Source organism: Pseudonaja textilis, chromosome 9 (genome assembly GCF_049901715.1).
Source record: "Pseudonaja textilis isolate UNSWEBS1 chromosome 9, rPseTex1.2, whole genome shotgun sequence".
NCBI lineage: Eukaryota > Metazoa > Chordata > Lepidosauria > Squamata > Elapidae > Pseudonaja > Pseudonaja textilis.
The window spans coordinates 17,185,751-17,213,079 of NC_141998.1; the positions used below are offsets into that span (position 1 = coordinate 17,185,751).

General features: G+C 40.1%; 1 protein-coding gene across 4 annotated transcripts in view; it reads right to left on the minus strand.

Annotated features, from left to right (window-relative positions):
- KIRREL3 (kirre like nephrin family adhesion molecule 3) overlaps positions 1-27,329 on the minus strand; it is a 704,205-nt gene that overhangs the window by 287,301 nt on the left and 389,575 nt on the right. For all 4 annotated transcript variants that reach the window (XM_087939024.1, XM_087939026.1, XM_087939025.1 and 1 more), the window contains exon 2: positions 23,220-23,297. In XM_087939024.1, the coding sequence (XP_087795150.1) occupies positions 23,220-23,297 (78 nt within the window). The remainder of the gene's footprint in view (positions 1-23,219; positions 23,298-27,329) is intronic.

Here is a 27,329-nt window from a genome sequence, read left to right on the forward strand (position 1 = left end):
TAGGGCATCACAAATTCAGGGATTAGATGGTCATTTCAGAAAATAACAAAAAGGTATTGATTGATTAATTGATTGATTGCCAAGAGTTTATTAGTTCTGACTGCAGAGTCTTTCAATAAGCCTGGACAAGTCCTTGACAAATCTTTGCTTATTTAAAAATTAACTGCCATTCCTTCATCCATCAGTCACCCACTCGAGAGCAGATGAATGCTTGCTAAACCTCCTTCCGGCTAGTGTTTTTCTTGTCTTGAATCTGGTGGAAGCAAAACTCACAAATTCATTCTCAGTGGAATTCCAAAATATATTCTTCTCAGTGCTTACCAAGTAGAGTGCCAGAGCAAGACAGAGACAAGTAACCCCACCTTTCCTAACACTCAGGTCAATGAGATTAATCCTTTGCAAATATCTTTACAAGGATGGAGGTTTTCTCCTGGCATGCCAGAGGAAAACTTTCGATGAGGTCTACCAAATCTAAGGAAAAGGCCCCACATTCAATCTTTTGCATCTTCAATCGGGGTTGCTTTAGCAGAGGATCTAGTGTTCTGACCCACACCCTTTTCCAACAAATCAAACACAATCTAAAGGGAACAGAAACCTTATAATGCTTTTACAAAATAATTAGCTGTGATAAGCACATGCCTTGCCAAACGGTACGAGACTTGCCAAAAGACAACAGATAAGAAATAATTTGCAAACTAAGAATCTTCAAATACAAACTCGGGATACCGGAACGTCCACGAAGCAGGAGTTTCGAAACGTCTTTGCCTTCTGCAAAGTACGTTTGTTTCATAGCTGGCTTTTATCTTCTTGAAGGAGGGGCCATTACGTTGCAGTCTTACTCCCGAATCACCCGTGCTGTTGTAGCTGCTCTTTCCTTCGAGCAATCCTATGCACACAAGCACTTGGCACAGGCTCCATGGGAACCTCCTCATCACCACTGCCAGCCCCCACAATCTCTGAAGGCAGCAGTCCACTTCCTAATGGTCCTGGCCCCTCATCTTAGTCCTTGATCTCCACAGCCATCCGAAACCTGGTGCCGGCTAACCACAACATCTAAAGGACCGTGCCTGCTACAGAGATGTCTTTGGATCAGTTGGAAGTAAGAAGACTGCACATGGGATTTGGGATGAATAGCATTTTATCGGAGGAAATGAAGACGCTGAACTAAAGGTGAGAGCAGTGCTCCATAGACTATAGAATCCTCAGCTGTCAAGGGATCAGGCACATCCAGGTTGCCTAGCAATAAAGATCTTCTGGATCTCACTTTAGTTCTAATTGCATTTCCAGGTCCACATCCTTGGGACCTTATTTAACTGAAAGCCGGTACTGGAGAAGATGCTATAATAAAAACCAATATCCACCAATCACTCACTCAGTTATCAAGCAGACAGTGAATACATATTTGAATATGCCTTATCCAGATGACAAAAAAGCAGAGAGCAATCATTTGCATATGGCTTAATTTGAGGGAGTGGGAAAAATAATCTTGTATGTAACATTTGTTTTTGTTTTTTATTCATCAAACCATGCTAATTCTTTGAACTGAGATTTGGTTGGAACAAGAAGTTTAGGATTTTTGTTGTTGTTGGGGGAAAATAGATGCCAGAATATTTCTTTCACAGTGTTCACGATACATTTAGTGAAGTGAAAATTGGAAATAAGGGGATCTTTGGGGAGGGGCATGAAGAAATGATTATACTACATGAGAACATTACCACAGAAATACTGCAGCACACATTATTGTGTCAGATGCCGTGAACTGAAGTACATAACCACACATTTTGTATCATGGCAACTTCAGGAAAAAGGTTGATGTCATCACTATTCATTACAAATACTGCTGGTTGTCAAATAAAATCTAAGACAACCAAAATAATATGAGTTTTTCCTGTGAGATGTTTGAGCATTTTGTTGTTAAACAGAGACATGATTTGATTCAAATGGGCTTAAAAGGGACATGTTTTGATAGGGCTCAGTAAACATTTACAAAATGATGACTGATGCTGAGAAGTATTATTGATAACACTAGAAGGTAAGCATGTGTTGCCCTGATTTTTTCATGTGGCACTCAGTTTAATGTCAAAAACTACTGTCTTAATTTCAGAAGCTCTGCAAGTAATTGTCTAGTACAGGGGTGTCCAATCATGGCATCTTTATAACCTGTTGTGGACCTCAATTCCCAGAATTCCCATGCTGGCTGAGGAATTCTGGAAGTTGAAGTCCACGAGTCGTAAGGTTACCAAGGTTGAACATCCCTGCTCTAGAGTTTCAGTAAGATCAAGGTGTTTTGTTCCTCTTGAGAAGCATTTTAGATAGGATCAGAGAGAAAGAGACAAAAAGAACAGGATGGCAGAAAAAGAAAGAATAAGTAGCATAAGAGGCAGCAAAAGGGGATGGAAAGAAAGGAATGGCTCTGTAATGATAGAAGGAAGGGAGAGGCTCCAACTACTTTTGGCTATGAATTCACTCCCCATTGGCTTTAGACGTGTGTAGGGTCTGCTTGGGTAGGGAGTTGGACTAGATGACCTACAAGATCCCTTCCAAGTCTATTAATCTGTATCTGTATTTCCACTGCCGTCATGCAGACTAACAAATCAGTTCTGAGAAAATGTGGCAAAAAAAGAGGTGCCCACCCTCCTTCTATAATATTACTTAAGAAAAGTGATTGACAATAGAGGAGAATAGACACTCAAAGGTCACATTTCCATACCTGGCTCCTTAACTGATCTGAAATTCATCACTGTGAGACATGATAGCAGTTTCAAAGTCACTGGAGTGGTAATGTTATCTACTATATCTAGGTCTTTCACATGTTCCCCAGCTGCCTACCACCTAGAATTTATGAAACAGATTTTATAACAACCAAACTGATTAAGTTGGTAGCTGGACCAAACATCTGATGTTGGTTGGTCATACCCACAGTATTTAACTGTTATGTTTCTCCATCATGAGAGATGCCTGAGGCTCTCATGCCAAAAGTTAAGACACAACAGTGTTTTGGTTAGATCTGGGAGGATGGTTCAAGAATGGAGGCAACACTCAGATAGCAACAACAGCTCTTTATTAGTGACTTCAGATCTGAGCAACTAATCCCAGCCGCAGCAGCCCCTTATATAGGGCTGGCTGCGGCTAGGCAGCCAATGAAGGCGATTTGAGTTGGCCGCTCTTGGCAGGGCCAAACGCGGCAGCCCGTTTACTGGCCAATCGCATCAGTCTATGGCGACCAATCACGATCGGCTATCAGCGGGCCAATCAGGTTTGCAGGCTTTCGAGCCTGCTAGTCCGGAACAGTTTTCTTCTGGAAAACAGTGGAGTGAAATACTGAATATGGAACTAGAGATACTTCAGTATTGCCAGAAATGACATATCCTAACTATTATCTAGCAGGTTAGTTTGTTACCATCCTGGAGGTTTTGCATCAAGATAAATCAACCAATCTGGAATTCTTTGTGTGATTTCCTTTGCATTACATTTTAGTACTTATAACATTTCTTGGCCTGAAGTGCAGGTGAAAGCAAGAAAATTTACTTCTAGACTATCCTAATTACTTTGTGTAGCATTTGCTTTCAGCTACATCAAGAAAATTCTTTCATCCGTCTGTCTCTAACAAAGCTAAAAGGCTTATGCATGCCACACAGTTGGTCTTTTATGAATATTAACGAGAAGTATTTGTCATGCAATATTTCACCAACTTCCTGCCACAATCTCTATAAAATTACATCGTGTGCCAACCCCTCTGTGTCTAACAAGTCAAGAATCAAAATATAGTTTGTCACAAATAGACAATCTATTTAAAGAATCTCTGTACATCCAGATGAGCAAATGATCTGCAGAAATGCTATACAGAAGGTCCTTTCTCAAAGGATACGGCTTCTGTTGTTTATCAAAAGATCCACGTACAACTAAAAGAGGAATAAAATATACTTCTTGGGGTAGTTGTATGTAGGCATTTATGAGTATGTAAAAAACATGGTGGCTTGTGTGAGTAGGATGCTGGGTTGGAGGTTAGCAAGCCCATGTTTGAGACCCCAATGCTGCTCTGGGGTGGGGTTGAGCTCCTATCCTTTACTCCTGCTCCTGCTGGGGACATGAAAGAAGCCCCACAACATTGGACATCCCCCAGACTATGATGATGTCACCGTCCAATCCTTTCAACCCAGAAGCACCTCGGTGCTTTTAACACGAGTGCAAAAATGATTATGGTATGTTTATTGCTGTTAAATGAGACAATCTGCCTTTTAATAATGTGAATTATACCAAAATACCTAGATAATCACTGCTCTACTTCTGCTGATTGCCAGCTGCCAGCAGTTCAGCAGTTCAATTCTCTCTGGCTCAAGGTTGACTCATCCTTCCATGGTCAGTAAAATGAGAATCCAGATTGTTGGGGGTAATAGGCTGACTCTGTAAACCACTTAGAGAGGGCTGTAAAGCACTGTGAAGTGGTATATAAGTGCTGTTGCTATTGCTATCTTTCCAACATGGATTGAATATTTCTTGGTATTCTGCAGATTACTGCAGGTTAACATGAAAGTCTATAGAAGCCATGGATCAAAAGATCAAAACAGGAAAATAGTACTGCCAAACAAAATCCAACTTGAATAAGACATCTCTGTAGACCTTCAAGCGGGGGATTATTAATGGCCAAGACTGGTTTTGCTCTAAATACTTTTTTTGAGTCACATAGACTCCAGCTTGCAAGTTTTCTGATTTACCAAACAGGACATTTTTATACGAAAGTTGTTAGTCTTTGGCAGTTCTTAATATCTGAAAATTTGCAATTCTACAATAGCTTACAAAAATCAATCTTTACATTTTTCCTTTTTGTATAGGAAATGCCTTGATCTGCCAAACTAATATGCAGACCATAATTATTCCATCAGATGTCAGAATTCTCTGAATGCAGTTCCAAATAGCGAATACTTGAAAATATATATTTGGAAGAAAAATATACTGAAAATATTTCAGTTTATTTTCATGCCCCCTTTGCTCCACTGAAGTCCTCCAGCATGATAAGAGAATGGAACAGAAACACAACAGAAATTTGAGTTTAAACATACAGAAACCAAACTTAATTACAACAGCATTCCCAAATTAAAAGCCTTCCATATGATTTAGGGCCACAGTTCCTCAAATCCCCAACTAGCACAGCCAATGGGAATTTTGGAAGTATAAACCCAACACATCTAGAGTCAATCACATACAGAAACTTAAGCTAGAGAAGGACAAATTCCCAGCTTTCCAGACAATAAACCTAGATCAACATCCTAGTATGCAATCATAAGTACAGAAAGATCACTATCCTCATAAAAAATAGTCATTAAATTATATGTTAAAAAGCATCTGAAGTTTTCAGTTCTGAGCACCTATCACTAAGGCAACTGAAAAGAAAGGCTAAATTTTGGAGGACAGTTTCATTTTGACTTTCTTAGACAGACATAGGCGGGTTGTTTGAAGATTTATAGCATCATTTTAAGTTGGCTTAATGGTATAAACAGACCGGTAGTAGCAAGTTCTGGTCCAACAGAGGCCGAGTCAATGAAGTGACCTATATTGCTTATGAAATATTACCTCCTGGGAAACAGTTTGTCATGGCACCCAACAACATGGAAATGGATGTGAAAGGACTTAACAGAAAGGATAATTATGCATGAAGAGATGCTGTTAAAGCACCTCGAATATCTTAGTAGGCTGTTTGAAGCTGTTTCAATTCCATAGAAGAGAGAAAGGATTAAATGTATTTCCATTGCTCCTCAAACAAAAGGAAATAACTAAGAGATTAAAATTTCAAAGAGAAGATAGTTACAAGTTCATACCCAAAGCAACTCTTGCAGTAAAATGACTACTTTGTTTTAGATTTAAAAAAAATGGTCTTCCATCTTCGATTGTAAATAAAGTTGTATTTCTCTCATGTGCCTGAGCATTTCAAGAGAATAGAATTTCTAAGCCCCACATTTTGCAATAATGTAGGTTTGGGATGGGATTCAAATCTTTTTACTACCGGTTCTGTGGGTGTGGCTTGGTGGGCGTGGCAGGCGAAGGATACTGTAAAATCTCCAGTCAGAGGTGGTATTTGACGGTTCTCCGAACTAATCAAAATTTCTGCTACCGGTTCTCCAGAACTGGTCAGAACCTGCTGAATACTGTTAGGAATATGAGTCACCTAACAGCTATTTGGGTTAGAAATATATAAACCAGAATAAACATTTTAAAACTGTAATTTTAAGAAAATGCAAAACTGTAATTAGGTGTGGTTTCTCAAACGGCCATAAGATGGAGCCAGAAACCTGGTTTGTTTAGTCTGAGTCTCAGAAGAGAGTGTGAGTGTATCTCTGTTTCCTTCTGTTGGAAAGTATTGCCGTTTCTCCATTTCTTCTAATTGACTGATATTACTGGATTTGATGTAAGTCTGATACTGAACTGTTTTTGAAACTGGAATTTGATATTTGGATTATTCCTCGATTGAAAAAACTGACTGATTTACCTGTGAATGACTTTTGGACTGCTTAATTTGAACTTTGCTTAAACCTTAATTGAAAGTAAAACCCTACATTTAGTATACAGTGCATCTGTATGCTGTATGTGTATTATTCAAACACTACTCTCTATATGTCTCCCTGTATGTGCTCATTCTCCTAATGGGGAATTACCTCAACAAATACCACCTCTGGTTTGGGTCTATTGGGATAGGATGTAGATCAAGGGTCAGCAACCTATGGCTCTGGGGCCTCATGTGGCTCTTTCATTCTGCTGCTGTGACTCCCTGTCAATAGTCAGCGCCACAATTTTGGGAGGAGCTTCCAGGGTTGTGGGGAGCACAGCACTCCAGGAGGAGACTCTATGGCAAGGGGTGGGTTTTCCAGTTGGCTCCACAATTGATAGGGCTTTTGGTTAGGACTGGTAGAGGGAAAAGGGTGCCATGCTAGGAAAAAAATTCTATGGTGAGGGAACTGGACTTCTGGTGGGCTTCTGACTTGAAAGGGGGGGAGTTCTGGTTAGTGGCTCTTTGGGTATTTAAGGTTGCCGACCCCCAATCTAGACCAAATCAACACTCACTCTTTATTATCAGGAATGATTGACAAATTTAAACTATTCATATTCCAAAATGCAATTCCTTCAACATGATGGGATTGTGCTTTTTGGGGGGTGGGGGTGGGGGTATTTCTTCTTCAGCATTCAAATAACTCATTTGGAATGGCCCATTTTCTGATGACCTTGCACTGCTTCACCAATTACTTGGTGAAATTATTTGGGAACATTCCAAGCAATTTTGGGAAATTACAGTATTTCACTGATGGATTCTCGTGCATACCTCACCAATCCGTCTCCTCTGCTCTAAGAGGGAAAAGCTGGAGTCAGCATCAGTACTCTGATTTGTAAAGTTTCTCTAGAGAGCAAGGTCTGGGCTTTGCCCCTAAATTGAGCTGATCAAGTCAATTCTTAAGAACTTCTCACCCAAGAATGGATGGATGCCAACCCCAAAGCGGCAGGTTTTCCTCAATAAAGCATTTTGCCTTCAAAATATCATCCCAGCAATGGTCTTTCCCACCTTGTCTTCATTTTGCAACGCAGTTGTGTTTAACAGCATTGGCTTTGCATTACTTCGGCTGTTAACACAGGTAATCTTTGACTTATGACTACAACTGAACCCAATTTCTGTTGCTAAGTGAGGCAGAGATTGTTAATTTGCCCCATTTTATGACCATTCTTACCACGTTTGCTAAGTGAATCATTGCAGTTTTTAAGTGAATCTGGCTTCCCCGTTGACTTTGCTTCTCAGACATTTGCAAAAGGGAATCATGTGGGACATTTTAACCATCATAAATATGAGCCAGTTGCCAAGCATTTAAATTTTGTTCACGTGACCATGGAGATTTGCAATGGTTGTAAGTGTGAAAAATGGACAAACTTTCACTAAATGAACTCTTGTAAATCAAGGACTACCTGTAAAACCTAGTTGTTAGTGACAGGAGTGGAGTAGAGAGGAGTGGATTGGAGAGGAGAGGAATTGAATCAAATAGAACAGAGTAGAGTAGAGTAAAGCAGAGTAGAGTAGAGTAGAATAGGAATAGAATAGAATAAGAATAGAGTAGAATAAGAATAGAATAGAATAAGAATAAGAATAGAGTAGAGTAGAATTAGAATAGAATAGAACGGAATAGAATAGAATAGAATAGAATAGAATAGAATAGAATAGAATAGAATAGGAGTAGAGTAGAATAGAATAAGGATAGAATAGAATAAAAATAGAGTAGAGTAGAATGAATAGAATAAGAATAAGAATAGAATAGAATAAGAATAGAGTAGAGTAGAATTAGAATAGAATAAGAATAGAATAGAATAAGGATAGAGTAGAATTAGAATAGAATAAGAATAGAGTAGAGTAGAATAAGAATAGAATAAGAATAGAGTAGAATTAGAATAGAATAAGAATAGAGTAGAATAGAATAGAATAGAATAGAATAGAATAGAATAGAATAGAATAGAATAGAATAGAATAGAATAGAATAAGAGTAGAGTAGAGTAGAATAAGAATATAGAATAAGAATAGAGTAGAGTAGAGTAGAACAAAAATAGAATAGAATAAGAATAGAGTAGAATTAGAATAAAATAAGAATAGAGTAGAATAGGAATAGAATAGAATAGAATAGAATAGAATAGAATAGAATAGAATAACAGAGTTGGAAGGGACCTTGGAGGTCTTCTAGTCCAACCCGCTGCTCAGGCAGGAAACCCTATACCATTTTAGACAAATCTTTCTCCAATCTCTTCTTAAAAACTTCCGGTATTGGAGCATTCACAACTTCTCGAGGCAAATGCTCATGTAGAGAAACCACTTCCATGATTTCCAGCTTCTGAACGGAAGAATTGGGGAAAATGCATGCCTAGGGCAGAAGCTGCTTCTAGCTTCTGAGCCACCCAATGAGATTTTGAGGCAAGGCAAAGCAAATAAATAACCCCACCTTTACAACTCAGGGGAGGATGTTTTGCTTTGCAAAGCATCTTCCAAGGGACGATTCCTACAAATCTTCTCAGAAATGAAACATCCGTCCGAAGCTTTGCCCAGCCCGAAGCATTTATAAAACTCTCGCCTTCCTTCATTTCTTCTTTCATGTTTCCATTAGGGGGAAAAAAATTGTGAGGGCAGGCAGCCGAAAGAGACCAAATTAACAGGAAAACAAATGGAAAGTGAGAAGCTCTTTCTCTGTTGACAACACTCACCCCATTAGATCCCTTTAAACAGGACAAATAAGCCACTCAGCGGCACAAGTGGGCTTTTATATTTATTCTAAATTAGAAACAAAATAATTGTTGCTTGCCTTTAATGGACACACCAGTTAATTGTTCTAATAGCTCACTGACTCCTTCAAGGGGAGGGGGAAGGTGCATGGAGGCAGAAGTCCACATTCCTTCCTCCCCATTTTACTAGTTGTTCAGTTTTATACCAAATTGCATTATGCAAAACCCGGCATGATCTTCCCCCCTTCCTCCTGTATGCTCTGTGGCACAGGGCTGCCATTCTAGATCAATTATTAATATGCACGAGTTATAATTATTTGGAGGGTTGGTACAAGATAATTATAAACCATAAAGCAGCCTTCATTTGCATGCATAAGTGCCTGCCTCTCTAACTATCCCCCCCACCTTTCCATAGACCTGATCTGAATCTTCTCTATAATAAGCTAGGGTTTCGTGGAAGAATAATAGAAAGCAATGTATAATATTTTTTTTTCCCCCTCTGGAGTCAAGTAGACAGTAACCTATCTTTCCTTTGTAAGAACTTTGGGCTAGCTAAGCCAGTATTGAAAACTGTAACAATTAACTTATAATATTTTGAAAGGCTTTATGATCTGCTGAGGCTAATGAGGTAAATAACAAACTAAGAAAGTTGGAAGGGACCTTGGAAATCTTCTACTCCAACCTTCTGCTTAGGCAAAGACAAATGGCTGTCCAGTTTCTTCTTAAAGCCTCCAGTGATGGAGGACCCACAACTTTTAGAAGCAAATTGTTCCACTGATTAATTGTTCTCACTGACAGGCAATTTCTTCTTAGTTCTAGATTGCTTCTCTCCTTGATTAGTTTCCACCCATTGCTTCTTGTCCTGCCTTCAGGTGGAATTTTTTTTTTTTTATTTTCAGTTCTGTGTACTGGCTTGGTGGGCGTGGTGTGGCTTGGTGGGCATGGCAGGGGAAGGATACTGCAAAATCCCCATTCCCTCCCCACCCCAATAATCTGCTTTCCAGCTCTGGTCTCCTATGCAGGGCAACCAAAGAAGACCCAGCCGATCAGCTGGGACTCAATAGGAGGCAGAGAATAGATGGGGGGATGGGGTCAGTCAGATGAGGTATTCCAAACGACTCAAAATTTCCATACCAGTTCTCCAGAACGGGTCAGAACCTGTTAATACCACTTCTGCTTCAGTTGCTTTGGAAAATAAGTTGATTCCTTCTTTTTTATGCCAAGCCTTGAGATATGGGAATGCTATCATGATATCCCTAGCCCTTCTTTTCATTAAACTAGACGTACCCAACCCCAGCCATCATTCTTTATATGTTTTAGCCTGCAATCTCCTAACCATCTTTATTGTTCTTCTCTGCACTGTAGAGAATAAGATCCTTTACTGGACCTTAGCATAACAAAAACATTGCCAATTTAGCAGAGGAAGTTATCAAAGAGTGGTGGACTCTTTGCAAATATATATACATATGCTGCATTGGTTTAACAGAATTTCTCTGAAAGTTCTTTGCCAGATAATTTGGAGACTTGTGTTATCCCTTCTTCACCCCCACTTTCTATCTTAAAAGAGGTGCAGGAGATTATTTGAAAAATGCATGCAGTGAAGCTTTAAAGATTAATGGGTTGAATGACACCTCCCTTCCATTCCTATTTTTTATTCCATTCTGCCAGAAAATGGAGTTGGTGCAGATGTTTTGTTGTTTTCCCCTGCCTGCCTTGAGTTGAACTTTTTTTATTAAATTGCATCTTTAATCTCAATGGGTTCAATCAAATCCTCACAGTTGAACCCCAACTTCCAACTGCAAACGTCAACCTTTTGCAACTGCAGGTCTGAAACCCTAATCGAATCTTGGCTGAGCCACATAGTGCTGCCACACATTCTGTGCTGAAAATATGCTTGATTCAGCAGAACATTTGGAATGCTTCTAAATGCATTGTCTGAAGAACGGGTAAAATCAGAGGGAAAAAACCACAATAATTTAAAAAGGAATAGAAACCTGCTTGGTCTTTGGCTCTTCTGTACAGTTGTGCTCCTCCAGCAGCCTGTGGAGCTGGCAGCAGAGTCTGAGAGTGTGGAAGAACATGGGCCAATCTGGGAGTCTGGGGAGGGCTCGGACGAGGGATTTGCATCCAATACAGAGATGAGGTCAGGGTCATCTGAGAGTTATGTGCAGACTCCGGAGTCTCCAGACTCTGACACCAGTAAGGCAGAGGAACAGAGGGAGCCGGTTCCCGTTGCACGCTTGCACAGAGCTGCCAGAAGGCAAGTACAGCTAAGACAAAGGGGTGATTTGGAAGTAAGGCTTGGAGATAATTGTCCCCTCCCATAAGATATAAAGAAGGAGCAAAGGGACATGAGCCTTTGCAGGAAGCAACTTTCTTTGTTCTGGTCAGTTTAAACTCTGAACCTCTGTGTTGACTTTGTGCTCTGTTTGGCCTTGTAAATTGACAATTTAGTCGTTGGCAGCATTTCAAGGGAGATAAAGTTGGGTGCTTATCAGCCTTATCCCGAAAAGACTGTGGCAGACTTCTGTTGGACTATTGATAAACTGTTTGGGACTCATTACAGGCTGTGAATGCATATAATTCACAGCCGCTGAAATAAAAAGAGGGTTTGGGGGACTAAAAGTGTGATTGTTACTGTCTCTGGAAGCCTTGGTCAGAACATGTACAAAGGAAGGAAATGTTCAGAATTGATAATCTACCAGCTTACTGAACAGGTGGCAGGGAAGAAAACTTGTACTTAATATCCGTTGCTAGTCATTGTATGAGTGGCTGCCAAAGACATGCCACAATTGCTACAGTGTTAGCTGCTAACCAGTTGGTACAAAGCTGGCAAGGAATCTGATTCAGGAGAGTGTGAACAAAGAGGAACAAACTGAGACCTCATCTAGCAAAGGTGTGTTCACAGAAATCAAGCACACTTCATAGTTTGATGAAAAGAAGAACTAGGGATGACATGACAGCAGTGTTTCAATATCTAAATGGCTGCCACAAAGAAGAGAGAATCAACCTATTCTCCAAAGCACCTGAAGGCAGGACAAGAAACAATGGATGGAAACTAACCAAGGAGAGAACCAACTTAGAACAGGAATGTCCAGGAATTAGAACAATTAATCAGTGGAACGACTTGTCTCCAGAAGTTGTGGGTGCTGCAAAACTGGAGTATTTTAGGAAGAGATTGAACAGCCATTTGTCTAAAATGGTATAGGGTTTTCTGCCTTTCTAGCTATGTCCTATTCAGAGAACCAGCAAACATCACCTCTGACTAGCCCCGCCCCCATCTATTCTCTGCCTCCCGAATCCCAGCTGATTGGCTGGGTCTTCTTTGGTTGCCCAACACAGGAGAACGGAGCTGGAAAGCAGGTTAGTGGGGTGGGGAGGAAATGGGGATTTTGCAGTATCCTTCTCCTGCCATGCCTACCAAGCCACACCCACAGAACCGATAGTAACACATTTTGAATCCTACCATTGGCTATGGAAAGCTTGCTTGCTTGCTTTAAAGATTTCTCTTGGCACTGTGTACATGCATAGGTAATATTTCCAGTGAAAACTCCAGTAAAGGGAAGGGGTTCAAAGAAGCCACTGTGAGCCTCCCAAAGGAAGCATCTGCCTGAAGGCTTCAAGGGCAGTTATTGTGACCATGAGAAATGCTTTTCAGGATGTCTCATTCAAATACTTTCCACAGTCCTATTCCATATTAGTATTCTTGCACTCATTAGCAATAGTATTTGGGGGGAAAGGAAATTTATTTCTCCTAGAGCAATAGGAGAATTTCAATTTCAATCTTTCCCTACCTGCTTCCTTTCACTATTAAAATTAAGGTATGGTATTTCAAAATATATAAATACCTGGGGAAAAATAAATGGGCACATGAAGGAATAATGATGCATTGATTATTCTGCACTTTATATGTGATTTGGTTACACAGAGAACCTGTAATTACACCTGCAGATATAGATGGCTCTAGCTACCCACAAAAACATGTTCAGACATGTATGTAAAGAACTGTCTGCAGAACTTCAAATGACCTGCATAGATTGTTAAAAATAAAAATCTGGCTCATAATATGCTCTTCTTCCTATATACAGTAATTTTACCACAGATCAAATAATCTGAGATGGGTTTTAGAGTGACAGTTTGCAATCCTATATTCAATCACCAGAAAAAAAGACCTATTTTACAGCACTGTACTGCAAATTTAGATTTTAAATGAAAACTGTATATTGACTCAAGGGTTTTGCTCACCAGCAACTAGCTGGCCTTGTCTAGGTTTGAAAGTTAAGCAGGGTCGGCCTCATTAATACTTGGGTGGGAACCTAGCAGAGAATACTATGATTTTGGACTAGACTGAGAAGTTAAAAAGAAGCGTCAGAAGAAGGCAATACCACACAACTCAGTGACCAAGAAAATGACATCAACTTATCCAGGAAAAATATCACTTGGTTTGAAGGATATTTTTTGCCTTCATTCTTTCATTCATGCTGACTGATAGTCACATTAACTACTTGAATTAAGTAATTGTCCAAGAAGGAAGAAAATATGGTACCCAAGACATGGTCTTCAAAACTAAGCCTTCGTCTTCTCAAAGCTGGCATCAGTCCTTCTCTGAAAAGAGTAGGAAGCTATTTCTGATGAGCTTCTTATTGGACTCAATGTGCATAATGCATATTGATAACACTCACTTTTAAATTGCACAAAAACACTTCTGTCAGCACAATAAAATATCTAGCTTCTTGTTTTACCTGCCAGGAACTTAGCAAATACAAGGAGGTTTATTCAGCCGCTAGTAGGTCACCATACTTAGGGTAGTAGATTATAGTTTGTCCACCAATTCTGTGAATGTTTGACTTATATCCTAGTAAGTGGGACTTATCTTTGGGCAAAGCCATAGTTACCGACAGTTCCAAGAATCAATTCCCAAATGAAATGACACATTTCTAGTGATTATGTCTCTATTTCTGAATGTTAACAAAGAGTCTACAGAGTCTGATTGGGTGGTTTATTAACAGAATGAAGACAGATGATAAAGGGTTGTATCTAAAACTTCTTTACTTCAAGGCTATCATTACCCAATCAATCTATTCCTCTTCTGTTCAGACAACAACTGTCACTAGTTTAATTTACTCCTTGTATCTCACAGGCTTGTGCTACCTAGAGATCCTGGCCCCAGGAACAAATGCTGGGCTTTAATTGGGGCACTCAGGTGGATTAGAAAGCAACTCTTGACCACAATAATGACCTACCATTTTCCCAATCTTCACTATTCATTGGTGGAACAAAATGTTCCTCTGGAGAAAACTAATCAGACTTAAAAATACTGGAAAATGGACTGTCAAGAACGATTGTTAGACCATCTCACTGAATGAAAGAAATAGGCTGAAGATCAGGATTTCAGCAACTTGATCACCACTAGACATTCTCAGCCATGTTTCCTGCCCCCACAACCCCTGAAAAAAAAAAGGCTGGCACAAAGATTATTAATCATCACAAAATTCCCAGTTGGAAGAAAACAAATGAATGAGATGGTTTCCTGATGCTCTTTTTACTTCCTTCCAAACTTACCTTTGCTTTTTTTTTTTTTAAGGCAAGTACACACTGGGGAAAAAAACCTCCATTATACCATTTTCCTCATTGGAGAATGGCTTTAGTACCTATGTTTGCTCTAGAGATGTTCCAGAAAACAAAAATGATAAGGAAGCCTTCATGCTCTCAATGCTTGGTTGTATTCTTGCAGGCAACTCAACCTAGGTAATATCATCATCATCATGAGCCTTGATGATGTTACCTTGTTTGGGTAATGAAATGTCTGCAAGAAAACAAGCAAGCTCAGAGAGCACCAAGGACCCCACATTTCAACCCTGAGCTACAAATATTCTTTATAAAAAATGATGTTTGTTTCATAGCATGTTTGTTAAATCTGTCCATCTGTCTGTCATCCATCCATCCATCTTTCTCTTTCTCTCTAAAAATAAGCAGTGCCCTCCAACCACTCATGATGGCCAACCAACTGCACAAGGTACCCCATTCAAATGACTGTCAGCATTCCGAGTAACACATCCGCTAAAGTCAGAACTCTAAGGCAGATAGATTCCTCAAAGAACATGTTTATTGGATACATCATATCATCACAACTAGTGAAAACCAACTCTAAACGTTCCCGTGGTTTTCTCCTAGTTAAAAGAGCAAATATTTCCCTCCCCAGATGTCAACACATTGTCTAATATAAATAGCTAGCACGGTGCTGGGTCACTCCTCTCCTTCTTCAACTACCATATGTTGAGATGACCTTGGTTCCCAAAAGAAATCTTTTTGTTTTGACTATTAGCAAGCCTATCTGTTTCCCCCCTCCTTTTCCCCTCTCAGAGTTTGTGGCAACTATAAGGCAGCACAAGATGGCTTCAGCCAGGTTCACTTCAGAGTTGACAATGGCTTTTGGGGCAGTCATGTTGCCATCTAGGTCAATAGTCCTCCATCTAATTATATGAGCCCACCAACAATGGCATCCATGTTTATTTATTCTTGAAAGTGTCTCCTTCATAATTAGGCATACCAGAAAAACGGAAGCAGTAAGAGAAAGGTTGTGGATCTCTGTAACATGGGCCAAAATAGTATTGTTCAACTGAGTTGCCTTCACAAAAGCTTATATAAAACATTTTACTAAGTTAATTCAGCAGAACAAAATAGAGGATCTGCTTCCTACTTTTTAAGGAACTGCGGATTCTGATCAGCAGCCGCATATGTTTTTTCATGCACCACTAATGATGATCACATTAAATCACCCATAAAGCAAACTACATCTTTAGAATCTTTTCAATTTCCATAGAAAACAACAATTGGAGATTTATGGGGAAAAAAAAGCTAATGTGTGTCTCTGTTGGTTTTTAAAGTTAATATCATACCATGAAGGTCTTTTCAAAAGATAGGAAAAAGAGTGAATTCTTTCTTACATTTGGCGAGAGATTTTGAAATGTACTGAAATCTGGGTCTGCTGTTAGTTTTCATGAAAGCATTTTGAATACTGACAGAAGCTTTATGCAAAATCAGAAAAAAGACATGGGAGAAATAAGTGATACTAATGGAAATTCCCCCTCTGGGATAACTTACTTGGCAGGCCACATAACAGCTGCATAAACAAAATGGCTGCCAGGTGCCTAAAGAAATTACATTTACTGTATAAAGACAAGATCTAAGATTCAGAACAGTATAATAGTCAAGAAGTGCCACATTATTCCTCACTGGGAATCATGTATTCCAAATGAGGAAGTTGGAGACACATCTTAAATATTTATTTTTGAGATGGGAAATTACCAGGCAACCTGATGGCTTTAGGTTAGTTTTAAGAATTTTTTTTTTAAAATGGTAGAATAAGGGGATAGCTTCTGACAAGAAAACAAAAATAGACATAATGAAAAGTCAAACATGAATTTGAGTGGGTTTTTAATCTTATTAACTGAAATCTAAGTCTCATAGCAACAGGTGACACCCCCTTCACATAATCAGCTATGCTACATTTCAAAATATTGTTTGGAAGAACAGCAATATGAAAAAATCTGCAAAATGTCTCAACTAAACATAAAGGTGTTATATTTATTTTTAGCTAAGGGTAGATATATAAAGCAAAAATGCATATTACCACCTCTGTATGTTTGGGAAACTTGTGTGTGTGTGTGTGTGTAAAATGAAGATATGAAGATGTATTGCATCTTGTTTTAAAATCTGCAGAAGGAACTGACATTTGGATAGAATGGACTAAGGTATGAATGCCTGTGAAAATCACGAGGAAAGGGTATAGACCAAGGGTCTTCAGAGTTGCCAAGTTTAAGACTTGTGAACTTCAACTCCCTAAATTCCTGAGCTAACATGATTGGATGAGGAATCCTGGGAGTTGAAGTCCACAAATCTTAAGCTTGCCAAGTTTGAAGACCCCTGGTATAGACTGACCTATTCATTACTAACTGCTTCCAGTGACCTCAATGAAAGCTTTATTTTGATGATCTGATCTGGAATTTTTTTATCGAGTTGGCCCTAACCACAATGTTCCTAGTGGTTTCAAACATTCTATCTGTCCAGATGCTTTCAAGATTCAAATAAGACTACATTTGTCTGAGTAAGCCTTCAAATTTTCCTTCTCTTAGGCAACTGCCCATAATTTCACAGAGATTTTGGATTAAGAGACCTTTTGATCATTTGGAGCAGAGAAAATTATGCAATCATTTGATTTTCCTTTTTTCATCTAGGGTTGCTTTTGTTGAATGTGTGAAGTTTTGATTTTTTGGTTCTATTTCTAAAGGTGATATGCAGACACAAATAGGCATACAATTGCTTTATCTCTACAGATTCCTGTAGCTTAAATCCAGTAAAGCTGTAGCTCTCTGTATTCCAATTAACATACTGCCTGTTCCAACAGCCTGCTTCTATTTAGTTCTGTTTTTATTTTGCTTTTTCAAATGACTCTGACATGTTTTATGCAACTAATCAAAACAGCATTTCCTGTGCATTTTTATACAGTACGTACTCCATTACTCCCTTGTCTTGAGTCTACAGGTAGCCTTCTATCTCAAGTTTTAAATTCTGTTGTGAAGATGTGGACACCTTGAATTGTTCACCTTTAAAGGCAAAACATATTGGAAGGGCTGATGTGATATAGCTCGTTCTGCACCATTCCCAACATTTAGGCATTTATATGAACATTTCAATTTCCATGGGGAAACTTTATCAGAATTTGACGCCATGTTCTATCAAACTTTCAGGGTCTGAACTAAGTTTCATAACTGCAATTCTACATAAAATATGACTCTTATCCAGAGATGGGATTCTACCAGTTAGGATCGGTTCTATAGAACTGGTTGTTATGATTCTGCGCAGTTCAGAGAACTGGCAAATCGTGCCCCTGACTGGCCTCTCTCCACCTGCTCCTCCTCTCCCCATCCAGTCAGTCCTTATCGCATATGTGTGACATCACACACATGCCCGACATCGCTGACTCCATTGTCCCCTGCCCAGTCACTCCTTAAGGCATTTCTCTCTTTTTCCCCTCCTGATGATCGGCTGTTCCGATGATCAGCTGTGCTGGGATCCCCCTCGCTGTCTTACTGCTTCGCCCAGGAGGCTTCCCTGAGGCACAAGAGGCAAAAAAAAAAAATGGAGTGCGGTGGAGTGCTGCACAGCCCCCTGCACTCCTTTTGCTTCCTGGGTCCCAGGGAAGCTTCCTGGGAGCAACCCCCACCCCCCGGAGGCTTCCCTGAGGCCCAGGAGGCCAAAAAAAATGGAGGAGGGGGTTTGCTGCAAACAAAGAAGAAGCCACACCCACCCAGTCACATGGCCACACCCACCTAGCCATGCCCACAGAACTGGTTGTTAAAAAATTTGAATCCTACCCCTGCTCTTATCTATGTGCATGCATGTGTCAACTCTCAAAACGACTCTAGCTGAAGTCATGTTTTTCTTGCTTCGCTTTTTTAGTTGCCATACTTATGCAGGAGGAAGGTGGGAATGTACAATGTTTTCCTCCAAATTGCCAGACATAACACTGATAAGGCTCCTGAGAACCAAGGTCAGATCAACGTGTCTTAGCAACGGCAGGGAGGGATTGCTGAGAAGTTCATCACTAGCTTGATCGGCTAATGTAACATGTGACACAAGGGGGTTGGCCAGTATATATTCTTTAATTATACCAAAAATGTAGGAGTCATTCAGTGTTGGTTTCACCTCTGACCATGCCAATATGATGTCCCTAATAAACAGGATTTTTGAGGAAACCAAGGCCTCAGAGTCTTGAATTGACTGGGAAACAATAGAACCAGCAAGAATTACATGATGTTGTGGGCAAAGGCCAGTTTGTCCAGTTCACTGCCCTTTGCTATACACATTTTCCCATTCATGTAAGTAATATAGGAGAAGACCATAAGTTTTTATTTGAGCACATCAATCAAAGCATACTGTTATAAAAAAACAACATCATCCCCCACCAAAAAAAAATCTACTAATGTAAAGGTTTCTATAGGTGACGGGCACCCTATTTGTTCTATTGCAAATATTTCCAGAGAAAGTTGCAAAGAATAAATATAATTTCTCCAGATGTTTGGATTGATTCATAATGCCGGGGATGCAGAGGTGGTATTCAGTTCTGGAGAACTGATAGCGGAAATTTTGAGTAGTTCGGAGAACCAGCAGATACCGCTTCTGACTGGCCCCACCCCCATCTATTCTCTGCCTCCCAAGTCTTAGGTGATTGGCTGGGTCTTCTTTTGTTGTCCTGCACAGGAGAACGGAGCTGGAAAGCGGATTAGTGGGTGGGGGGGAAATGGGATTTTGCAGTATCCTTCCCCTGCCACGTCACCAAGCCACACCACACCCACCAAGCCATACCCACAGAACCGGTAGTATTTTTATTTTTAATCTCATCACTGTGGGTGTGCTACATCATTATAGCAGAGCCCCTAACTGTCAGGGTTCACATCAGACTTTGCTGTCATTCTTGGTTTTCTTTATACTTAGTTCATTATTCATGAATTGATTTACTTGGCCAAAACAAACGTGACTTAGCTATATTAGACTTTTTATTGCAGGCAAGAATAAAACTATACACACTAAGACTTGCCCAGTGCAATACGCAGAAATCAAATACTTTAGAATTATATTCTATGGTTTAAACTCTAGGCTGTTTTCTTCCACCTTTTCTGGTGGAATGTTCCCTTAATGACCTTAGGGTGCACTTTTTCTATGCAACTACACTGCTCAAAAAAATAAAGGGAACACTTAAACAACACAATGTAACTCCAAGTTAATCACACTTCCGTGAAATGAAACTGTCTACTTAGGCAACAACATTGATTGACAATCAATTTCACATGCTGTTGTGCAAATGGAATAGACAACAGGTGGAAAGCATAGGCAGTTAGCAAGACATCCCCAATAAAGGAGTGGTTCTGCAGGTGGTGAACACAGACTACTTTTTGTTTCTATGCTTTCTGGCTGATGGTTTGGTCACTTTTGAATGCTGGCGGTGCTTTCACTCTAGTGGTAGCATGAGATGGTGTCTACAACCCACACAAGTGGCTCAGGTAGTGCAACTCATCCAGGATGGCACATCAATGCGAGCTGTGGCAAGAAAGTTTGCTATGTCTGTCAGCATAGTGTCCAGAGCATGGAGGCGTTACCAGGAGATGTGGAGGAGGCCATAGGAGGACAACAACCCAGCATCAGGACCGCTACTCCGCCTTTGTGCAAGGAGGGACAGGAGGAGCACTGCCAGAGCCCTGCAAAATGACCTCCAGCGGGCAACAAATGTGCATGTGGCTACTCAAACGGTCAGAAACAGACTCCATGAGGGTGGTATGAGGGCCCAACGTCCACAGGTGGGGGTTGTGCTTACAGCCCAACACCGTGCAAGATGTTTGGCATTTCCCAGAGAATACCAAGATTGGCAAATTCGCCACTGGGGCCCTGTGCTCTTCACAGATGAAAGCAGGTTCACACTGAGCACATGTGACAGACGTGATAGGGTCTGGAGACGCCGTGGAGAACGTTCTGCTGCTTGCAACATCCTCCAGCATGACCGGTTTGGCAGTGGGTCAGTAATGGTGTGGGATGGCATTTCTTTAGGGGGCCGCACAGCCCTCCATGTGCTCACCAGAGGTAGCCTGACTGTCATTAGGTACCGAGATGAGATCCTCAGACTCCTTGTGAGACCATATGCTGGCGTGGTTGGCCCTGGGTTCCTCCTAATGCAAGACAATGCTAGACCTCATGTGGCTGGAGCGTGTCAGCAGTTCCTGCAAGACGAAGGCATTGATGCTGTGGACTGGCCTGCCCATTCCCCAGACCTGAATCCAATTGAGCAAATCTGGGACATCATGTCTCGCTCCATCCACCAACGCCACGTTGCACCACAGTCTGTCCAGGAGTTGGGAGTTGCTTTAGTCCATGTGTGGGAGGAGATCCCTCAGGAGACCATCCGCTACCTCATCAGGAGCATGCCCAGGCATTGTAGGGAGGTCATACAAGCACGTGGAGGCCACACACACTACTAAGCCTCATTTTGACTTGTTTTACGGACATTACATCCAAGTTGGATCAGCCTGTAGTGTTTTTTTCCACTTTAATTTTGAGTGTAACTCTAAATCCAGACCTCCATGGGTTGCTAAATTTGATTTCCATTGATAATTTTTGTGTGATTTTGTTGTCAGCACATTGAACTATGTAATGAATGAAGTATTTAATAAGAATATTTCATTAATTCAGATCTAGGATGTCTTATTTTTGCGTTCCCTTTATTTTTTTGAGCAATGTATAATGTTTCTCCTAGCCTTGAAACTGTTGGTAGCTTCTTTGTCAGCAACATTTTTTTTATACCTTAGCAACTTTATGGCTGGATGAAGTATGGATAGATCAAAAGCAATGCTGGTTATCAGAAAGACAAGCTACTTTTAGCATGCTGTGAATTTCTAAAAGTAAGGAAGAAGCTTTAAAAACAGTTTTGAAGCCACCAGTTATTGCTTTTTTTTTTTTTGAATTTTATGTATAATTTCTCTCTCTTTGTACTCCAGTGGAAATGAGGAAAAGACAGAATATTAACTTCTATGGACAAAGAAAAGCAATTAAGGGACTAGCTTCTGCCAATTTTTTATTTTAACAGCAAGCACATTAAATATTGGTAGTATGAGAAGCTCTTTCTATGAGATTTCATTCTTTATCTGGAAGCTGCTTGGGTGATGTTTTGCATTGCAAGTGTTTTTGATAGTTCAAGTATTTCAGTTCTGAGTTCCACCTAACTATTCCAAGAGTAATCAAAGGTAGTGAGAGCTCAATAAGTTAATGAAATGATCAACTATATGTAATTTAAAATATATGCAATAAGGAGATAAATAACACCAATTTCAGGTTGTCTTCAGGAGTCTTCTCTCCATCAGTGAGTGTATCTTCATTTTATCACTATGGTTTGGTTTCATGGAGCTCAGCTGTTTATCTTCAGACAATGAGTAAGTAGACTAAGAAAGCTGCCCCTATTATCATGATTGCTATTTTCATATTCACTGCCTCTGATGAGCAAGCAGTACCAGATCATTAGATCCTGTCACTGATTTATCCATGGATATGAATCTGGGCAGATACCAAGTCATGAAGATGTCTGGTGCCAGGTTATAAAAGTAGGAGATGAAAAGTAGACTTTAATTTATTCAGAATAAAGCTGGAAGGGACCTTGGGGGCCCTCTAGTTTAACCCCCTTGCTCAAACAGGAGATCCTAAACCATTTCAGACAAGGGGCTCTCCAATCTCTTATTAAAAACCTCTAGTGATGAAGCACCCACAACTTCTGAATGCCAACAATTAACACCACTGGTTAATTTTCTCCTTAATTCCGGGTTGCTTCTCTCCTTGTTCAGTTTCCATCCATTGTTTCTTGTCCTGCCTTCAGGTGCTTTGGAAAATAAGTTGACCCCCTCTTCTTTGTGGGAGCCTCTCAACTACTGGGATATTTTTATCACATCCCCCCAGCCCTTCTTTTCTCTAGACTAGCCATATCCAATTCTTGAAACTGTTCTTCATATGTTTTAGTCTCCAGGCTTTTAATCATCTTGGTTGATGAAGATGATTAATCCTTTAGAGCAGGGGTCTCCAACCTCCCAACTCTGGGAGTTGAAGTCCACAAGTCTTAAAGTTGCCAAGGTTGGAGACCCCTGCTTTAGAGGATTTTTAAAAAATTCTTCTAATTTTAAATTCATATTAAATTCATATTAAAGCTTCCTTTAGAGAGGAACCTTCCGTATTAAAAGGAAGACTTTTCTGTAGGCATTCTAACAAGAGATCTGGGTCTTCCCCAAATACTTGGGCAAGTAAAAATAATCTCTCAGATGCTTGGAAATAAAGACATTGCAGTCTTCTTCTTCTTCTTCTTTTGTAAAAATTTGGGAAGAAAAGTAAAACTATGGCAATATAGAAAGGTGGAAAATACTTGGAAAGAAAGATGTTGCACTAACCTTCAGTCATTCGCCGATACTTCTCTTTGTACATAAATCCAAAGACCAAATAACATCCTCTTCTTGGGAGACCAAGTTCTACAAAAGTCAAAACAAAGTATAGATCAATTGGCAAAATGGTTCATTACAAATCGTGTCTGCTTTGACTATATAGTGATACTCTTCAGTATAAGCAACTAGAACCCAATGCCCTTTGTTTTCAGAATATGAAAAGAAAATAAATATAAAAGTCAGATTTCCGATGGTATGAAGTTATTTTGGGGGTAGATATGTACAACTATTTTCACTGATAGATGAACCAATTAGGAAGACAAATACAGAATAATAGGCACTGCTCAAATTCTATACATATTATATTTCTAAAGACCTTCTGCATGCCTGCAGAGTTATTTCACACATCAAAACATACGCATTTGTATTTGGGATGGAGCCTATCGCTGCAATACATCTCTGTCCCCAGACAGTCAAAGTCTGTGTCTTGTTATTCTGACTCCAAAATGATTCATTTATTTAGTTTACCAAAGGGTGCGGACAATCCCAGTGGTATCCCCGTTTTTTTTCATATTGAATGTGATATCTAAAGTGGAAATTAATTTATATCATCAATTTGAGCAGTGGTTAGCTGTCACTGCATCTTGAGCTGGAAATATTTATGAATTGGAGACCGTGACTCAAAATGTGAATGACTGAGTTAGCCTTTGGAACTGAAAACTGGGGAATTTCCCCATCTGGGTTAAAAACCTGGTTTGTTTGCTTTTTAAAGAGCCTTGATACTTTTATTTTTGAGAGGACTAATTACTAAAAATCAGGGCTAATTTCAGTTTTATATTATTTTGCTAAGCCCATCATGCTATCAAATCCCTTAGATCTTTAAGCAGGCAGCTGGAATTACGTGGATATATTATTTCAAGCATGAATTCTCCTACCTCTTCCATCTGAAATGGGTATGGGTTACTCTAAAAATGCCTAGGTTTTTATCAGTGCTTATCCAATTTGCATTCTGCAACAGAAAGTCCTTTTCCTGCTCCAAAGTTTTGCTTTGGATGCCATGTTTACATCAAAGGGATGCTCAGTAAATCTCTGCTCTTCAACAGATACAAGTAATGAGAGCTTTATAATCCCTTTCACTTAGCAGACTGTGTGATAAAATAGAACACGGAACCTGCGTGGAAATATAATAAATCTGTCTCCAGGCTCTCTGCATTTTCAAAGCAAAATAGCTGGCCGGTAAAGTGCCTGAACGTCAAGGCCCAGTGAAGTCCATGGCTTTGATCTCTTGCTTTCTTACAGAAGGTATCTGGGCTATCAGCAAACAAGCAGAGAAATGGATTCAGGCATAGCTTTTTCTAAAGGAAAGAGCAGAGGTATTTATGGGAGCGTGTGGGTATGTGTATCACCTTCCTCCAAAACTATGAGAGATCTCTCTATATATATTTATCTTGCAGTGTGGAAAATCACCATGGAAAATTTCCAATGAAATCTACTTAAGATGGAAAAAGGAAGGCACTCTCTCTGTGCCTGCTTAACAGGATAACAGAGTTGGAAGAAATCTTGGACGTCTTCTAATCCAACCCTCTGCTCAGGCAAGAGATGGGATAGATACACAGGGATAGAGCACCCACAATTTCTGAAGGCAAACTGTTCCACTGATTAACAACAGCGCTTAACAATAGCACTTAGACTTATATACCACTTTATAGTGCTTCACAGCGCTCTCTAAGCAGTTTTACGGAGTCAGCATATTGCCCTGAAAAGTCTGGGTCCTCATTATACCCACCCCAGAAGGATGGAAGGCTGAGTCAACCTTGAGCCTGGTGGGATTCGAACTGCCGATTTGCAGGCAGCCGATAGTCAGCAGAAGTGGCCTGCAGTACTGCACTCTAACCACTGCACCACCGAGGCTCTATTAATTGTTTGAACTGTCAGAAAAACTCTCTTTAGTTCTAGACTGAACCTCTCTTTGATTAGTTTCCTTCTATTGCTTCTTGTCCTGCCTTCAGGTGCTTTGCAGAACAGACTGACCTTCTCTTCTTTGTGGTAGCCCGTTAGATATTGGAGCATTGCTATCATGTCAGCCCTGCTCCTTCTTTTCATTACACTAGACCAGTGGTGGTATACTACCGGTTTGGCCCGGTTTAATTTTTAAAGCACAGCTGCTTTGCGTGGCACAGAAGATGCCGCATGGCAGCTGCTGAAGCAACTGGGGTCGTGCAGGCTTGCAGAAGGTGAGTTAGAATGCCTTTGCACCTGCGCAAAGTGTGCGTTTGGCACTCACGTGCACATGAAGTGTGTGCACCTATGCAAAGCGTGCCCACCAAGCCACGGCTATCGAACTGGTGGTAAACATATTTGAATCCCACCACTGGACTAGATGTACTCAATTCCTGCTACCGTTCTTCATATGTTTTAGTTTGGGCTTGTTGTCCAGCTTATTAGGGTCAAAGTTTATTCATTTAAACGTAGTGAAGTACGTTAATTTTGGTCGTGATCCTTTTAAAGTTACATCTGTAAAGAGAACGCTACCGCATCTAAGGACGGGTTTATTGCAATTTCCTTAATCCAACTTCTTAGCCAAGATCAACCTCTCTGCTTATTCACCTGTGATGAATAGCAAAGAGCCAATGGAGAGACATGAAAAATTAATTTTTAATTTCTATTAATCAGTGTGGATCAGTATTTATCCAATCCATTTTAACATTCTCACATTAGTAGGTAAGTGATGAATTTTTAACACGGATTTTTTTTTTAAAAGAACAAATGAAAAAGTCTCTTTTTTTTAAAAAAAAGCAGTCACTTCTCCACACTATTTAGTTCTGCATGACATTTAACATACAGCATCGTTGTAAAATAGTAGAAGAAAGTTTACATATTTATTCCCATGAAAGCAAAGATAGAAGAGTTCTTTACTAAAAGGCAAAAGTAAAGTTAAAGATTTCTCGTCTAGTTGTTTCCAACTCCCTAGGGGGTGGTGCTCATCTCCATTTCACAATCAAGGGAGCCAGTGTTGTCCGAAGAAACTTCCATGATCACGTGACCAGTTTGATGATACACCGAAATGCACAGAACATTGTTATGTTCCCACCTAAGTGGTACCTATTAATCTATTTGCCTTTGTATGCTTTCAAACTGCTAGATGGGCAAGAGCTGGGGCAAGAATAGAATAGAAGGGACCTTGGAGGTCTTCAAGTCCATCCCATTGCTCAGGCAGGAAACACTACACCACTTCAGACAAATGGTTGTCCAGTCTCTTCTTTAAAAATTCCATATAACTTCTGGAAGCAAGTCATTCCACTAATTAATTGTTCTAACTAGGAGGAAATTCCTCCTTAGTTCTAGGTTGCTTCTCTCCTTGATTAATTTCCATCCATTGCTTCTTGTCCTGCCCGCAGGTGCTTTGGAGAATAACCCAATTCCCTCTTCTTTATGACAGCCCCTCACATATTGGAACACTGCTATCATGTCAACCCTAGTTCTCCTTTTCATCAAACTAGACAGACCCATTTCCGGCAACTGTTCTTTATATGTTTCAGCCTCCAGCCCCCTAATCCTCTTTACTGCTCTTCTCTGCACTCTTTCCAGAGTCACAACATCTTTGTTACATCATGGCAAACAAAACTGGATGCAGTATTCCAAGTGTGGCCTTACTGAGGCATTATAAAGTGGTATCATCACTTCGTGTGATCTTGATTCTATCCCACTGTTAATGCAGCTTAGAACTGTGCTGGCTTTTTTTGGGCAGCTACAGCACATGGCTGTGTGATGACCCAGGGCGTGGCACAAAAGCAACAAAGTCACAAAAGTAGGTAAGGTCCCTTTAATACTTCCAACTTGGCCCCCAATGTCCAGTTATCATCGGCTGGAGAAAAAAAACTCTCCCAAGAACAGTCTTTAAAGGGAATAAATTCAGTCCGAACCCAAAGTAAATATAGATTATAAGTAAAAACCAACACAAACCACAGCTGCAGAAATTAATGAGACAGGGCAGTATAAAGAATTGCAGACCTCCAAAAGATAATGAAACACACACAGTTAGGAGGATGCCAGAACCCAGATAAGCCTCGACAAACAGAAATAATGCACAACTTTGCTGTGCATAGTTTGCCCTTTTAA